Genomic DNA, 17,887 nt, shown 5'->3' on the forward strand with positions numbered 1-17,887 from the left:
CCATGTGTTTGCGAAGAAGCAAAAAAAGTGCTAACACGAGCAGGCAACCCATTTTGAGCAAATCTAAAAAAAAAAAAAAAAATTATAACAGAGAGAAATTCTCCAGGACGTTTTTGCGAGAGCATACAGGATACACTTTTTTTTTTTTTTTCCCTCCCTATTATTTGAGTGAAAACTGGGCAATTTTTTTTTTTAGCGGAAGTGTAGTACTCATTACACGTATTTTTCCTTATGTCCATGAGGTGATATGTATGCATATACATGTATATATATTTTTTTCCGTTCGTAGGTGCATCCAACGCAGCAGTTACAATACCTACGCGTGCATGCCAATTGCACATGTGAGTGTCTACCCCCCCTTCCATTTTTACACCCATGCACACACATGAAAAGTAGCCCCCCCGTGGGAAAAGGGGCATCTTGTCCATGCGGTAGAGTTGCCCGCGAGTACATCGTCTCGTGTGGTGCGCTCACTCTGCGTCACTGCGCGAATGTGCCCTTTATTTTTTACAAAACGTCAGCAGAGCAGCTCTTTTCCATAACAGCAGTGTGTGGAGTGGCGCATCCCATCCAAGAACACCTCTCCCCACCGTGTCTATGTCTGTTTGGCTGCCCCCCCTTTGAGCAAGATGCGGGATAACGAGGATACAGCAGAGGGCAGGCGGTTTTTGTTCCCGAAACAGACAGACTGGAGCCGAATCAATTTTACCTTCCTAGTATTTGTACTGGGAATCAAAACGGTGTTTTGCATTTTACTATTTATATACAACCATGTGTTGCTGTTTTTTATATTCTTCATGTCGACAGTCATTTCGCTATACGCCCTAGTTGTAAACACCTTCAAAGCATTAACCCTCTACATAGTCATTTTAACGTCCATCCTAACGTCGATTTTTTTGTCCCTATTTAACATCATACATGTGGAGTATATAGCTAGCGTTTTTAAAGAGGTGTTTCTCTCCTCCGTGTTGTATTCAGTGCTACCCTTGTTCATATTAGAATTATTTGTAGCGATTATTTACACATGTCTGAAGAGGAGAAGAAGAGGATACATCGAAAAACGTTTAAGGGAGTTAAAAATAATCATCGATGGAGGGAGGAACAGAGAGAAAGGAGAAAAACTCCTCTCGCTGCAAATCGATTTGGAGAAAAATGAACTGAACACATATGACAAGACGTATAAGTACTACCTGACAAATTACAAAAATAAGAAATACATCTGCATTGAGAAGAAGACAGATTATTCCAGTGAAGAGGAGGGGGAGGAGGACAGAAGTGCCCATCACATCGGAAACGACTACATCGATTATAATGCCATTTCGTCTAACTGCTCTACTTTGAAGAATCAGCAACGTGGCAGTGGTAGAAAAATCTTCCAAGAGGAAAAAAACGCATATAAAAAGGGACCCCCCAAAAGTGACTCCCTGTCCTACTACCACGTCAGCGAGGATTTAAGCTTTATCCATTCGGGAATTAAGAAATATGCTAAACGGAGCGAAAAAAGCAGTGCGAAAAGGAAAAAATCGGGAAGAAATGACCAAGCGGAAGGGGATACCCACAATGCGGGTAGTTTTGCTCATTCGTATGGTAGCCAAAGGCACATTGCAAGCCCTCTCACGAAGGGTAGGAAGCGCCAGTGGAGCAATGACAAGCATAGCGTTACTGATGAGGGATGCACCAACTTGGTGAACAATGACAAAGAAGATGACGCAGAAGGTACAGCCACTTTTTCACATCAGTCCCCCTCTCAAACGCAGCTCCTAACGCAGCAGGTGGAAAGACGTAGTAGTAAAACAAAGCCCGACAGCTGGACGGAGACTCTCCCAAATGGAACACCAGATCAGGGAGAAAACTCCAAAAAGGGTTCCGCAGAATTTATACAAAATTCATTCTCATTGGAAAATTACGAAGAAGTAAATTATATAATTGAAAATTTTATCGAAAAGAACAAGGAGGAGGCACCCCCAAGTGGAGATCTCGCGCTTGGTGAAGTTGAGCGGGTTGAGCAGCAAAATGGAGCAGATGAGACGGCGCAGGAGATGGACGAATTAGACGTGGAAAGTAAAGGCATGCAGATGGATGGATCACCACAGGATGGATCGCCACAGGATGGATCGCCACAGGATGAAACCCCCCTGGGAGCGTTCGACCCTACCCCGCTGCCAAATGTAGAGAACCACGCGGAAGAAGCGAATGTACAAAGTGACGAAGAAAAGGGGGACCACCTATTTAGCCACATGACCTCCCAGGTGGAGGAAGAATTGATAAAAATCATGGCAAGCCAGAGCAGCGATCACGAGGGGGAAACTTACGCAAAATGCACAGCTGAGGAGAAGGACTCCGGTGAATGCGCGGACATAGAAGAACATCATGATGACATCTTGGCAAAGCTCGAAGAACAGCAAAATAACCAGGGGGATGAACTTCATTCAACTGCCAGTGAGATGGAAGCGAACCAAAAAAGTCAGTCAGGTGCCGGAGAAGTGGAACCAAATGATATGCCTAACAGCGTGGGGAATCCCCTAATTTGTGTCTACCCCAACATGGAGGAGGAAACAAAACAGGTGGGCGGAACGAATCAGCAGGAACTGTTGATGGGTGAACAGTATGACAATTTTAAAAGTGCCGAAGTGGGTGCGGGGGAAAATTCCCCAAGTGAGGAGACACCCGTAAGTAGCCCCACAAATAAAACGGGTGAGCACACGGGAAAGGTAACCGCTACGCATGATGGAGAGGCCTGCCTGGAAGAGCAGCTCCAGCTGGAGGGAGAAATGAAAGAACAGCGGGGGGAGCAGTCGGGGAAGCTGAATCAGTCGGAACAGTCGAATCAGCCGCAGGAGCAGTGGGACGAGCTTCCCATCGAGTTGCCGTCCGATTTGCCCGTAGAACCTCCATCCGGGGAACCATCCCAATTACACATAGAGCAGCGCGCAGCCCTCCCAAGCCCCCCTGCGTCAAGCGTGCCACACGGTGAAGAAGAAAAGCACGATGGGGATGGAGGCAACGAGGACAGCCATAGTGAAAACACCTCGGAGTGGAAAAAAACACATGAAGGTGAAACGCAGGTGAGAAACTTCCCCTGTACCAATTTTGAGCAAACGAACTTGCTAAGAAGTGCCAATTACGAGGTAGGCACAAAGGAATGGATAAAGCTAGAAAAAAAAGATATAGAGCTGCTGAAGCAATCTGTTAACATCGACAGCATCGAGCACATACCCATTGATGATTTTTACACAAAAAATATGAAAGAGCGTGGTGCCAATCTATTTTCCTACTCCATTCATTCGAGTAACGTGTCAGAATTTCTCAAAATCGGGGTGGACCAAAAGCCATGTGCTAGCTGGGGTGCTCAACAGGAGGAGAGCCTGACCAGCAGTGAGGACATATGCAAAAAGGTAAACTTCGAAAAGTTGGAAATTAACAAAAATGGCTATGTCACCCTTTTTGAGGATGCAGTTATCCCTCTAGGGGGCCTTAACGATGAGGAAAAGGCCACCGAATGGATGAACCGCCAACCAGTGGGGGCCTTCCATTTGGACAGCAACATAATGGGTTTACCGCACGAATCCTCTCATGTGGAAGGGGCCAACCAACCGGAGGAGGATTCCCATCAAAAGTGCAGCGAACAGGAGGGGCTCGATAATGGAAAGGAAAAAGAGTCAAATGAGAAAAACCCACATCCACTCGCACAACTGCACATTAGCAACGCCTTCAGCTCTAACTTCTACACAACGGATCACGGACAGTATAGCAATTACGAGGAGGTCATCAAGGACAACTCAAACATTGCAGAGGCCTTTCTCAACAGTGGCATGCATGGGGAGAAGAGCGAAATGGGCAGAAGCAACATCAGCGATGAACTTCCCCCAAGTAGCTTCCACAACGAGAGAGACAACCTCATCCTCAATTACAGCAGTTGCAATGATGACACCCAGAGTGTGCCAAATAGCTCCCTCATTCTCGTCAAAGGGGAGCATAGCACGAAAGAATTAGAGAGCTCCACAAACATCTTCCATCGGGGGATCCACTCGAACAGCGGAAACGCAAACGAACCTCCCAACTGTGTGGACGATAAAGATACGAATGAAAAACAAAACGACACGCATAACTCTGGCAGTAATGACCTGTGCGAAACGACATCCATATTTAAGCAGCGGAAGTCCTTCTTCGAGAATTTAAAAAAAGACAAGTCGTTGAGCAGTTACCCTGCGAAAATGCCGCTCAGCAATGAGAGGAACGCCCTCAGGAGGAGGAGCGGCAGAAGTGAGGGCGAAGCCAGCAGAATGGTGAGCGGTAGAAGTGAGGGAGAAGTTAGCAGAATGGTGAGCGGAAGAAGTGAAGGCGAAGCCAGCAGAATGGTGAGCGGCAGAAGTGAGGGTGAAATCCTCAACTCAAACTCGTCCATAAATCAACACAAAAAAGGGAACCCCCCAGTAGAAGAATCAAATGTGAGCAGCTCCACCCCCGACGGGGAAGACTACCAGGAGAACGCAGAACCCCCTGTAGAAAAATTTGCTAAGTTGAAGAAGGCGAAAAATATAAAGGACAATTTTTACATCATTAATGATAAGTTGAAGAGCAGCGGAAAGGAGAAGAAGGACACGTCTGTTATGGGCATGTCGCCAGATGGGCAGCTAACGCCGTCAAACAATCTGGCAGGTAGGAGTACCTTCGATCGTCCGAAGCAGATTGAAGAAAACGAAATGGAAGACGCAAAAATGATTGACCAAATGGAAGGCGAAAAAATCATCGACCAAATGGAAGACGCAAAAATGATCGACCAAATGGCCAACCCCGAGAGTAAGCAAAAAATCACGCAACATTTTGTCATTTACGATCAAAGCGATTTGGCAACGCCCAGGACAAAACTGGATGAAGGAGCTCCAACCATGGGGGAAACACAAAACTTGGAAAAAAAAAAAAAATTCGAAGGAACCCCACCCAACACGGTAATCACCCTGAACAACTGCTCTATTAATTCGACTGCGGGCGTACCTATAAAAGACGGCCAAAAAAATATCTTCACTTCGGCTACCCAACTGAGTAAAGATACTTTCATAAAATTGGGAAATGCAGAAACGGTTATTCAAGGTGAAAAAACTGAAGGCAGTTATCACAAGGGATCTCTCCTTGGCCAAGTTAAGGAGGTTCCCACGTTTGGCAGCAGTGAAGAACCCTGCTTCCAGCACAGGAAAAAAAAATACACAGAATTAAAAAAGAAAACCACTCCTATGGGGAGCAATCCTCTGAGTGATGCCGCCCTCGGGGAAGATACAAATTCGAAGCTGAGTGCATTCGCCGATATGAGCTCGGACGATACGAAGGAAGTCTTGCCAAGTGAACGCATGCAAAGTGAGCACCTCTCCATCGAGGCGATGAACTCGGGAGCGATCCCCCACTCCGGCGGTCTGCTTCCCCCTGCCGATAAATCACTTCTCATCGGATCTACACAGATGGAAAAACTTAAGGACGATTTTTTGAATATGAATTCCTGCGACAGCAGCGCCATGTATAGGGACTTCATGGACGCGATGAATTTGGAGGGGCGGGTGGAAGAGGTAGTAGTGAAAGAGGTAGAAGTGAAGGAGGAAGAGGTGGAAGAGGTAGAAGTAAAAGAGGAAGAGATGGAAGAGGAAGAAGTAAAAGAGGAAGAGGTGAAAGACGCAGAAGTGGAAGAGGTAATAGTAGAAGAAGCGGAAGAGGCCGAAGCGGACGAAGTTCCAGAACTAGTAGAAATTATTTCCGAACAGATGGAAGCCACTTCCAAGTCGGGGGAGGCGCCCCCCGAACAGGCAGGCAATAACCCCCCACATGGAACATCGCACTCCGCAGAGGAAGAGGCAGATGCAGAGACGGAGGAGGGGTCTAAACCGAGCGGCCCAAACGGTGCAGCTCTGGAGAGCGAAGATATCCACGTGCCGGACGATCTGTCCACACAAAAGGCACATCTAGAAATGGAAAAAACAAACGCTATGGAGAATAATAACCCTACCTGTGACGTATCGTCCGAAGTTCACGCAGATAAACACGAGGCGGACAAGGCAAATACCCCAAGTGACCATTTGGAAGAGGACCAATCACCAGACACTGCAACTGACGTGAAGGAAATTTACACAAACGGAATGTTAACAGAGAATGGCGCAGATGAGCAACCCTTTAGTGATGACAAGGGGGAGGGAGAAGAGAAGCCCAACGAGGAGTTAACTGCCAAGGCAACTTTGCAAGAGGAACTCACAACAAAGGAAAACTTCGAAGGGGGAGAAACAGAGCCGAGTTACCCACACGAAGAGGACACCCCACTGGGTGACGAAGCCATATATGAAGGTAACGAAATACCCCCCTTGGAAAAGAAAAAAGAAGACACCACTTCATCGCCCACAGAGCAAGCGCTAGACAATTTAGAAAATGTAATCGACCCCCCCATTGTAGAAGTAAGCATCGGGGATGACGAACCAAAGGAGGAACTTCCCCCAGATGAAGAAAACAGTGGTGACGAAACTGTTGACCATAATAACCATATGGATGCCTCTGAGAAGGCAAAAGAGGGGCCGGGCGAAGGTCAAACTGCATCCAAACTTAACCAAGAAAAGGCCAAAAATTATAGAAATAAAAAAAACAACAAACGGAGGAATAAAAGAAGATGAGCAGTCACGTCTCGAACTGGGTGTAAAAATGGGGAGCAACCTACTGGCTCGTGTTAACATATGTAAGTATTCCAGAGGGGGTTAAGAAGTGAATTGCAACTTATCACTCGGTAATGAACACCCAGATGAAGAAAACGGCATATTAAGTATATCACTTCGGAGTTATTAAGAAAAAAAAAAAAAAAAGAAAACCAAAACAGCTCCGTGTGTAATGCTCGAAGGTGAAGCCTAATCACACGGATGACGCTCTTTAGACATTTTTTGTTTCCCCCTTTTGGAACTTCCCACCTGGTTGATGCTTCACCATGGCGCAACATCGCCTTTGCGCAAAAAGCTCTCATTGAGCTAGACTTAAAGTTATTTTTTTTTTAACTTTTTTTTTTTTTTAAAACCCAGGAATATTATTTTATTCCTCACAACTATTTTTACAGTTTCATTTTTTGTCACATTTGCAAAATTGTGCTTACCATATGCGTATTATCAAATGTGGAATTTTTTTTATCTTTTTTTTTTTTTTTTCACCTCAATTGTTTTCCCTGTACGTCCTACGCACAGTGGGGTCTTCATGTTTGGACAGCCTACATATCATAGGCTCAAAAATTGTGTAAAACAAAATGTGCAAATAGATGTGTGCACGTTTGCCCATTTTGATGGAACACAACGGGCGCTCTGTTCACCCCGAACGTTGCTCACCAGGGGAGGGGTAGAGGCGCCCCCTCTACATGTGAGCACAAAAGGGGACTGCACCCCCACTGGGGGTTACATTTGGAAAAAGAGCCACTTTAAGCGAAAGTGCACCCATATGTGTGTCCGCACATACACACGTGAGGCGCAGCGGGTGTAGAGGCGAACTTTCGCATAACTACGAGTAGGCAAAGTTTTGCGGAACCAATGTGAGCACATATTTGTCCCCCTAAAGCAGCCTCTCAGGGGTGGGGAAATTTCTACATGCTGCTCCAGAGTCGCATTTAAAAAAATGCTTAAAGGGGGATGATCGTAGGGGGTGCCAAACGGGGGCGAAGTGACGAGTGCGACCATTGTACCCACCGTGATATATGCGCCCCTGCAGGACAAATCAGCACCCCTTCGCGATTATGTAAAATTTGCACAAGTGGGACAATCGTCCTGAAAAAAGACGTGCAGAGTTAGGCCTCCCCCTCAATTGCGCAGCTGCCTGATGGTGGAATTTTCCCTGCGCCGCGCGATTTGAAGGAACTCCCCCGTTTTGCCTTTTCCTATGCGCTTTTGTAACCCTCCCAGAATTTCCACATGTGCATTTGAACACGAAGCTGTGCTTCGCCAAATTTTGTTTTTACACTTCCCTCATGGAGCCGTGAATGTGAAAAGGTTGCAGCATTTGTGCGAAGCATTATGTATGTGTGTTTATTAGCACATTAATGAGCGCATTCCTGTATGTGTTTTTTTTTTTTTTTTTTTTTTTCCCTTCAGTGCATACATTAATGTGTTTGTATTCCTCTGGGCCATATTCTGCGCGACGGACGAGGCCACTCGGGAATTTCTACCGCAGGGTATGCACAAATGGTGACGCTCGTAGGGTGTTTATTTTTGTTCACTTCGCGTGTTATGTGCCTGCCATTTTGTGTACCTCGCGCTTCTTCTTCTTTTTTGTGTCACCTGCTTCAACAAAGCAGTTGCGCGAAGGACGTTTGCCGCATTTCAGCCGATTGTTAAGCGCGCCATCCGATCTTTTGTGTAACATTTTGTGGCGAAATGTTTACGTGATTGCGTTGCTATTTGTCACCCCTTTGTTTTGCAATCCTTGCGTTTTGTGTAGCAAGGGGGGGAGATTTTTTTAATTTTTTTTTTCCCTCCCATGGGTAAGTAAGATAGCCAAAGAAATTTTTTTTTTTTTTATCCTCCAAATGGATACGTTTGACATCCTTTTCGAGAGAGCTCCCTGCGCTGCGCTTCGCTCTGCATTGTTTTAAAAGGACGCACCATTCGCAGTTCGAATTTGCAGTTTGCAGTGATTGGAGGTGAACGCGCCCCCCCACAAAACCCCTTGACACAGCGAAGCGGAGAGGGGGGCGGGGGAGGACCTCTCTTCCGCGAACAGCACGAAAGAGGAATCCCCCCAGTTGGCAACTTGCCAGTTAGTTTCCCTCCCACCCCAACAGTTTAACGAGACTACCGCACCATGGAACTGGAACACTTTGACATCGGCATAAACCGAGTGGAGCAGAGGGAGGAAAAGGTCTACTACGTCATCCTCATTCAGTACAAAGACCTCAAATACGAAGTCAGCAGGAGGTACAGCGAATTTGAAGAGCTCCACTGGGAGTTACTGCACATGGGTTTTTCAACCCTGCCAAACTTACCCAAGAAAAAATTAATGGCCTACAAAAACGCAGAATATATCAGTTACAGAAAGAAGGTACTCAACTCGTATGTGCACAATTTATTCATCCGAGCGGACGTGAGATGTTGTGCATTGTTTCTGAACTTCATTTTATTTTACGACAAAATTAATTTATCCGTTGAGGTGGTAAAAACGAAGCTGCTAAACAGCATAGGGTCGCAGAAATTTTCGATGAGCGATTTGTACATTAACGAAAAATACAATTTCATCATTTGTGTGTATGAAGATAAGAGCAATTTGAGCAAACTGGGGAAGTTGTGGTCCATCATTGAGCCAGACATAGTTGGGGAGATAAAGGTTTTCACGTATAATAACGACTTGACCTCTACATTCTGCGAAACGTATAAAGAGCAAACTGTGTATAAGGCTCGAAACATCGTCTGCGCGGAATTGCAAAATGAAGTGATTATTTCAGGAGATGATGGGAAAATTCACATTTACAAAATTGACACCCAATTGTTAACCCTAATTTATGTGAAGAATATCCCCTGCCATAATGACACCATTTTAAAAATGATGAGCTTCCATCCTGACCTATTTTGCACCTGTGGGTATGATAACGCCTTCAGATTGTTACGTCTAGGTGATTATAAAATTCTGAGCGGGGGACGGTGCAATAAACGTTTGGATAAGGACAAAATTACCACATGTCACCTGCTCAACTATAGCAATATCGTCCTTGGGACCGACTGTGCGGTTTTCTTCATTTACAATATGATGAGCAATCCCCCCCTCTACCTAGACACCAAGAAACTCAAAAATGGGGAAAAAATTAACTGCTTCGCTAATACGGATAAGTACCTATTTATAGGCTACGATAACATCATTGCGTGTTACAATTACCATTACAACAGTGAGGCGAAAAATGCGAGGGGGCTAACTCCAGGTGAGAACTTCACCGAATGTGTGGCTTACCAGGACCCGCCTGGAGGTAGTACCCAAACCGATGGGCAAACGAATGAAAAGCAGCCGCTCATCACCAAACTGATAGTTGACAACAACATGTCGGCGCAGTACGTCCCCCCGTTGCTCTACGACAATACGGTCCTATCCCTAAGCGTTAACAAAGAGAAAAAGGTCCTCTACGCAGGGTACGAAGATGCAATTGTTATATGGTCTATAACTAGCGGCCTGATCGTTTCGGCCTTCCATGGACATACAAACGGGGTGCACTTTTTAAAATTTTTGAGCAGCTCAGGTTTTTTGCTCTCAGGGGGAGATGGGGGAAATTTAAAAATATGGAAAAATGACATAGATAATTTCCAAATATGGAAGCCGAAAAGGAGGACTTACAAAGCCAACGAACCGGTAGGAATTCCCCACCAAGCAGTGTACGCCGAATCTTCCGCCCACAAAAATAGTCAGCATAACAATTTCACCTTTAACGAGAGCGAAGATGGTGATGACCCTGATAGTAGAAGCAACGCGCAGAGCGAGTCCCTATCCATTGACAACCTGTTGGGAGAAACGAACAAGAAATATGACTACCAAGTGTATGACACGTCTAACTACAAGAAGGACCTAATCAACTACAACGCGTCGACAAACATAAACAGTGTTGACTCCTCCAGGAGTAACCTCTTTTACGATAAAAGTGTGAGCAATGCGCCGCAGGAGTTTCCGTCCGATGCGAGCAACTTGGATGTGTGTATACTCACAAGCAGGGAAGATAAGGGCAGAAGCGGTAGCTACGACTGTAACGTTGATGTAAATTTTAGCAAAGGGGATAACTCCTTTCATGCACCGCTCTATGGCCAGGACTTTCAACAGAATTATGCGCAGTACGGCGTAGCAAACGAGGAGGTAAAGTTCCACCAGGGGGGGAAAAATGAGGAGCGTTACCAGCATGATCAGTACAACCTGCGCGGTCATAGCGGTTATGGAGGGTCTCCAATTGCACATGGTTACGAAGCCGGCCAAGAGAAGGGGGGTTCCCACGCAGAGGCACACCACGATGATGGCCACCACAGCGGTGCTCACCATGGAGGTATTCTCCACAGTGGCGCCCACCAGATGGACGCGTATGGAGCGAATTACAACAGCGCCACGGCCCTTCAAGCGCAGCACAGCCCCGACGGGGGCGCCCCTAATTCGATGGATATGAAGCACATTGAGGGGGACCAGTTCAGCAACTTAAAGAGGGACATCGTTTACGTCAGTGACGACGACGACGATTTGATTTCAGCCTTTAGGTAATCCTTTTTTTTTTTAAGTCCATTTTTGCATCAATTGTGTGCCGCCTTTTGCGCCAAGTGTGTGCCCCTCTTGGGGCCAGTTTTGTTCCCCTTCGCTCCCGCCGCATCACGCGGCTGAACCGTTTCTCTTTTTTTTTTGTGTGATAATATGTGCCCCCCATTATTTGCGGAGTAGTCCATTTCTTTCATGAGCACCCAACCCGCTTCACCACAACGCCTGAGGAACTTGCGCCGCACGGTTAACCCCTCCCCGCGCTATTATCAAAGGGGTAAACATTTGCAGAGACAGTCCCGCGCATCCGCTTCTTTACCGCTTCTTTACCGCTTCTCCACCGCTACCCCCCGCGACTGCCCCTTTCCCAACGTGAACACACCCTCGCTGCGACCACTTGCAGGCCAGAAAAGGCAACTTTCAAAATGAATATACTTTTTACAAAATTTTACTGAAATCAAGTTTTTGGAGAAAAAAAATTACAAAAACATAGGGTACTAAAAAAAAAGAAAAGGAGTATCTGCTGCGAGAGGGTGTAAAATGTGGTTGGTAAATCTTCACAAAAAAAAATCGGAAGTGCCCAGGCCACCGATTTGTGGCATAAACACGAAAGGGGTGGGGAAAAAAAAAAAAAAAAAAAACTGAACGATTGAGTGGGTACCACAAATAAGTGTGGGCCATGTACCGCTAGACAACCCGTTCGAATTTAAAAAATTAAAAACAAGTGGGAAACACTCAAAAAAAAATAAAAGGAGCAACCGTTCTGCGAAGATGTGTGGGGGGAAGGCGCGCTCGTTCCTCCTGAGGAATACACTCACTGCTCGCATGTACACATATGCTGTCGCGGAATGGTCAGGCGAAAATTTTGTTTTCCAAAATTTCGGAAACGCTACTATACTGATCGTCGAGGTCGAGCGATAAAGACCGCTTCAAAATCTCAAGCAGGTAAATATTTTTGGCATTTATTTTGATTTGATTGAAATCAATTTTGATGTTCTGCAGTTTTTCAATTTCTTTCAAATTGTTGTCCAAGAGGCAACTATTTTTGCAAAAATAAATATTGTTGTGCATCAAGTGTACGTCCATTAATTTTACAAAATACGTGCACGTTATGTTATGGAACAGGAAGGAAAAGGGAATGACAATGTCCTTATTTTTGTTAATCACTTCGTTTTGCCATTTGTTGATGCCTTTCTCTTCAAACAGGTAGGGGAAATTTTTAAAGAGAATTAAAAAAATTGTAACTCCAATGCTGTATATATCCGTTTTTATGCTGTATATCCCCTTCAAGCAGTACGGAGACATATACTCCTTCGTCCCAATAATCAGGTCGTTGTAAATCACCTTGTCCCCCTCGTTAATGAACGTCTTCTCCGTGTTGCCTGTGCATGCAGATAGGAAGCCGTTTTCCACCCGACTTATATAATTGTAATTAAGGGACGCCGTTTTTTTGTTGTTCTTCTGAATTTTTATGTAACTATCGGAGTAGGGAGGGTACATCACGCAATTTTTTCGGTCCTCATTATTTCCCATAATTTTATTCGTGTACGTGTTATTTGGGTCGAAATTATTCGTCAGGAATTGGCTCCCGCGTAGCACGTTGCCCCCCCTCTTCGCGGCGTCCGCGCTCGGGATACATTCGCAGTCGCATGAGTGCTTCGGCAGGGCTTTGTTCGCTTGCACGGAGTTGGCCTGCAAGCTGTTTTGGGCGAAGCTGGGGTTGGCCAAGCTGCGATTGGTGGAGTCGGCTTTGGTGTCATACCCTTTGGGGATATCCCCCTTGGTGGAATCCCCTTTCATGACATCCCCTTTGGTGGAATCCACTTTGATAACTTCCCCCTTTGTGGCCTCGCCTCTCCCCCCGCAGCCACCAAAATCATTCTCGTCGAAGCCCTCCTTCGTGTCGCTGCCATACAGGCAGGAGTCCCTCCAGACAGGCACGTCAACGTCAAGCTCCCCATACATGTAAACGCTCATGTCAAAATCAATTATCACCAGCTTCTCAAAACCTTTGTCCTTGAACATGAGATTGTCCAGCTTAATATCTCTGTGAATGATCGAATTGGCATGCAGAGCGTTAATTCCGTTGAGCAGTTGGCAAATAATATCTTTCGCTTTCTCGAAAGGAATTTCTTCTTTAGACACATATTCGACGAGGTCTGTCCCTTCACATAACTCCATGACGATGAAGAAGTGAGAAGGGCTCTCCAGCACATCATAAATCTTTACTACATTATCGTTGTTAATTTTTTGCACAATTTTGTAAATACCTAAATAGGTGTTGTAGCTCATAATGGAGAGTTGCTTCTCTTTGTTTACACACTTAATGGCCACGTATCGTTTATGGTTTGTATCGAAGCATTTGTATACAAAATTGGAGCTATTATCCTTTAGCAGTTTCACCATTTTGAAGTTCTTCTTGATGTGCTCGCAGCTTTGTAGGCACTCCACAAATTTGTTTTCGCTGCGCAAGACGGAGGTTAGCTCGTTTGGAGTTATGCCATTTTTGTCGCTACTTTGATACACCCATTTTTTACCCGAATGGTCACTGCTTTTTTCGCTTTCTTTGGAGGTATCGCCCCTTACCTTGTCCGTTTCACTCTTGTGGGGTTCACTCTTGTCGGCCATCCACCACTGGTCCTTCCTCCCATCGCCATCCATTTTGTGACTGCCTTTTTTTCTTCCGTCCCTGCCCCCCACTAGGCTATCAGAGATCGTTTCAAATGGCTTATCAGTGTGGACCCATTCCTCGTGGCTATCATATTCAGGGAGGGTTGTCTCCCCTTCCACTTCGCCAGCCTGTTCGGTCTGCTCCCTCTTAAGGTTTTCCTGAAAATACGATTGCCGCATTTTTGTTGCTCTTCCGCGGCTATTTCGATTTTTTCCTAAATTGCACGTCCTATAATGACTATTCCCGTTGTGTGATTGTTTGACTCTTATTTTTTTCTTTCCACCAGTAGGGTCACACTTCCTGCTGAGCATTTTTCTAACGGGGGTTTTCCCCCTACATGTGGGAAACACACAGGACCACTTAGCAACTCGATTTGCTCTGCCACCTATGGAATACCCCCCCTCAGCAGTGCTATGTATGTTGCCCCGTCTGGTTAATTTTGTTCCACCGCTTCGGTTTCTACCCGTAATGGCGTCATTCGAAATTGTCCAGTTCACTGTTGTGTTTTCCTCTTGTCCACCCTTCATCGTAGCAGCGGAAGAAGGGTCTCCCCTCGAATGGTCAGAAAGATGAGGCCCCTCATTGGTTTCTTTAAAAAGGGTCAGGTTTGCCTTACCATAATGGATCCCTTTGTGGCGCCATTCAAAGGACTGCCTCCCCCTTTTGCAACTCTCGACAGTGTCCTCGGTGCGGTCATTCGTGCGATCACTCTTTAGGTTACCCCTTCTGTGTAACGGCGCACCGGAGGTAGTACCCCCCCGATGGCACTTCTTCTCCCCCCTACCAATTCGCACGATAGACTTCCCCATCCTGCTCATGATGCAAAAAAGGGAGCCATCCACAAGCTTAACGTACCTTTGGCATAACTCAATTATACCCCTTAAGTATTTATGTTTGGCAATTTTGCTTTTCATAATTTTGGTGATGTCTCCATGGTGGAAAGACCCCATGTTGGTCTGGCCAACAAACCTCTTTTGCTTAATTCTTTCCACTTCTAGCATGTGAACAACTCGCACACTTCGCTTGACCAGTTTGTTGAGCAGCCCCCGTGACTTCCTTTTGCGAGTTTCCAAAATGGGATCACTATAGATGCACTCGCTTCGGTTTAGTTTGCTCATTTGGCGCTTATACAGGTGGTGCAGTTCGCTCCACATGGGTGGGAAGTCGCCTGGACCACCTCCCCTCATGGGAGCGGCATCACCTGGTTGATCCTCCCACTTCCCAACCTGCTGCACCAAATTGATGGCCCTCTGATTCTTCCTCCGTGACAGGAAAAAACCCACAAAACGGATAACCCTCATGATGTCTTTTTTTATCTGCCCATTTCGGTACTGAGCCACAAATGTGAGGTAATGCCTATCCAACGCGTAGTTCGCGTTTATGCCTTTCCGCCTGATCAAGGTCCTACGGCATGGGGCTGATTTTCCATTCTGCTCACACACACGAAGGAGTATACACGAGTAGCGAGCTTCTTCCTTCCTGTGTTGATTATCCCGTCCGATGTGATGATTCACCTTGTGGGGGTTGCTTTCGATGCAGCTGTTCGCATCGACTGCTTCCTCCCAGGCATTTTTACCACACCTCTCTTTTAGATAACCATTGTGATCACTACTGATGTTGCCATTGGAAAGGCAGCTACACTGTAAAGAGCCATCCGCATTAGGCTCCACCGCCGTGGTATCGCCACTCTCCCAAATGCCCTCCTTCGATTGCACCTTTCCCAAAGCAGGTACCCCCTGCTCCTCTGGGTCAGTTTCGAGAAAACTACTCCTGTTGCTGTTGGTGCTATTCGAATTGGCTCCCTTCAGGGCATCTGTTTCCCCCCCTCGATCCTTGTGCACAACGATGTTGCCACTCCCGGCGCACTTCTTCTTCCTCCTCTTCCTCTTAACTATTTTGAGCAAATAGTTACACATAAAGCATTTATGTATCTTCATGTTATGATGTAATAATTTTTTTTTTTTTTTTTATCAAGTTCTGAACAATTCATGTGCAAAATGCTAAGAACTTTCTTCTTCATAATCCTAAGGTTGGGGGGAGTCACTTTTTTGGGGGGAGGAGGAGAGTCAAGCTATCCTACACAGGTAAATGCAGACAGAAGTAGCGAAAGGGACTGGGGCAAACACGCAGGTGAAAAAAGAATACGTAAATGTAAACGTAGGTGTAAATGGGAGTTTAAGCAAAATGGTTAATTATATACACCTAGCGAACCACGTCGAAAAAAAAGAAAGAAAAATGTTAATAATCATACGAAATGAGTTACTATTTTTTTTTGCGACTTCTCTTCTGAAGGGCTTTGCCCGACGGATGCGCTACTCGTGGTGTGTGTATGTCGTGCGCTCGGTTCGCCTCTCTCTCTCGGTGTTTCTTTGTGTGTTTATTTGTTTGTTTCTTTATGTTTGTGCTTCGCGCTGAGCAAATGAGTACGTACGTATGCATGTGCATGCGCGCGCGTTCTCCACGTATCATGCACGCGCTCGAGTGGCAAATTAGCAAAATTGTAAAAATGCAAAACGGCAGAATGACCAAGCCGCCAAACTGCGCGTTCGAATGGCACGCCCCTCTTCTCAGGACGCAGCAAAATAGCGAGACGTCCGCAGCGCGCCGCGCGGTGCACGTCTTACGGGCGACGTATCCTCCGTTGCAGTGTAGCGGCTTTTCCTTTGTTTGTTTTTTTCGGTTATTTATTTTTTTTTAGGATAAGGCACAACGTTAAAAATGAGAAAATGTCATGCTTCCCGAGTTGCGTTTTTTTTATTTTTTATGTTTCATTTTTTTCTTTTTGGAGTTTACGCTTTTTGTTCTTAATTTTTAATTTGCTTTGTTTTGCTTTTTTTTATTTTGCTTTTTTTTATTTTGCTTTTTTTTATTTTGCTTTTTTTTATTTTGCTTTATTTATTTGTTTATTTTTTTTTTTTCGCGTTATTGTACTTCCGCGCGCGCCTTTACAACTTTGGAAAATTGCCGAATTTTTCTAATTTTATTTCTACGTAAAATTAGATTTTTTCTTCCCTATTTTCCTTAAATTTACAAAAGTGTAAATTTCCTATTTCTCGCGAAAAATTAAGCGAAGAAACGATCTTGTCTACGGTATTTTCATCCATAAGAGGAAAAAAAAATACGCAAAAATGTGTTAAAAAATATGTTAAAAAATATGTTAAAAAATATATTAAAAAATATACTCAAATATATATTAAAAAAATATTAAAAAAAATACATTAAACAAACTGCGCTAAAATAAACTGCGTTAAATTGCGTTAAAGCAAATTGTTAAAAAGTGCACAAAACTGGCAAGGTGTGTGCCCGTATTCGCTTTTCGTTTAGCGCTTATTTGCTCCCTCATCCGCCCATCGTTCACCTGTTCACTTTTTGCTTTTTATTTTTTACAACTTGGACTGTTTTGCCTTTTTTCGTTAATTGGTCAACATGTCGCCGTGACACTCTCCACCTCGGGTGGCAATTAGAATTGTGCACCAAGACCAAGGGGGAAACTGCGTGAGAACAAAAAAGCGGCATACGCACTTGGCACTTGGCACGTTTTGCCTGTTGTACGCACTCTGCCCGCTTGCACCTTTCCCCCACTTTACAACACAGTTTGCTCTTCCCCCTTCGTACAGCCCCTATGCCCTTCCGCGCAATCGTCTTGCTAACAGCATTTTAAACAAATTTGTCAGTTAAGAATTACGTTGGGGGAGGGTACAAAATTACTTACCCAGTTTATTTATTTATTTTTTTTAATGAATGGAATGGTTGTGGACGGCATACTGGGCCAAGTACACACACATATGCGCGCAATGCGTGCAGTAGTGAAAAAAGAAAAAAAAAAAAAATTCACACAGGGCATACAACACGTGTCGTACACGCACACACAAAAAAAAAAAAAAAATCTGCGTACTTGTATGGCCTTACAAAAATTGCAAATTTCTGAGAAGCTTACTATTTTCCCATATGGGTAGCAAAATAAGCGGTCACGAAGGAGGCTAAGGCAAAATGCCATTCAGGGTT

General features: G+C 45.0%; 3 protein-coding genes across 3 annotated transcripts, besides 5 other annotated features; 2 read left to right on the forward strand and 1 right to left on the reverse strand.

Moving 5' to 3' along the window:
* Positions 1-25: part of a microsatellite that runs on past the window's edge.
* Positions 26-629: 604 nt separating this feature from the next.
* PVX_087755 (hypothetical protein, conserved) lies at positions 630-5,565 on the forward strand (the record flags this gene model as incomplete). The annotated part of the gene is given in 2 exon segments (XM_001613362.1): positions 630-5,549; positions 5,563-5,565. The coding sequence occupies 2 exon segments, from the start codon at positions 630-632 to the stop codon at positions 5,563-5,565; spliced, it is 4,923 nt and encodes a 1,640-aa protein (XP_001613412.1).
* A 2,786-nt stretch (positions 5,566-8,351) lies between these two features.
* Positions 8,352-8,378: a microsatellite.
* Positions 8,379-8,802: 424 nt separating this feature from the next.
* Positions 8,803-11,524, forward strand: PVX_087760 (WD domain, G-beta repeat domain containing protein; the record flags this gene model as incomplete). Its single annotated transcript, XM_001613363.1, has 1 exon — positions 8,803-11,524. The coding sequence occupies one exon, from the start codon at positions 8,803-8,805 to the stop codon at positions 11,218-11,220; it is 2,418 nt and encodes an 805-aa protein (XP_001613413.1). The 3' UTR covers positions 11,221-11,524.
* Positions 9,278-9,300: a microsatellite.
* Positions 11,525-12,063: 539 nt separating the features above from the next.
* Positions 12,064-15,819, reverse strand: PVX_087765 (calcium-dependent protein kinase 3, putative; the record flags this gene model as incomplete). The annotated part of the gene is made up of 1 exon (XM_001613364.1): positions 12,064-15,819. One exon carries the CDS (start codon positions 15,817-15,819, stop codon positions 12,064-12,066), a length of 3,756 nt encoding a protein of 1,251 aa, XP_001613414.1.
* Positions 13,048-13,067: a microsatellite.
* Positions 15,820-17,459: 1,640 nt separating the features above from the next.
* Positions 17,460-17,500: a microsatellite.
* Positions 17,501-17,887: the final 387 nt, after the last annotated feature.

The sequence above is a fragment of the Plasmodium vivax genome, chromosome 1 (assembly GCF_000002415.2).
Source record: "Plasmodium vivax chromosome 1, whole genome shotgun sequence".
NCBI lineage: Eukaryota > Apicomplexa > Aconoidasida > Haemosporida > Plasmodiidae > Plasmodium > Plasmodium vivax.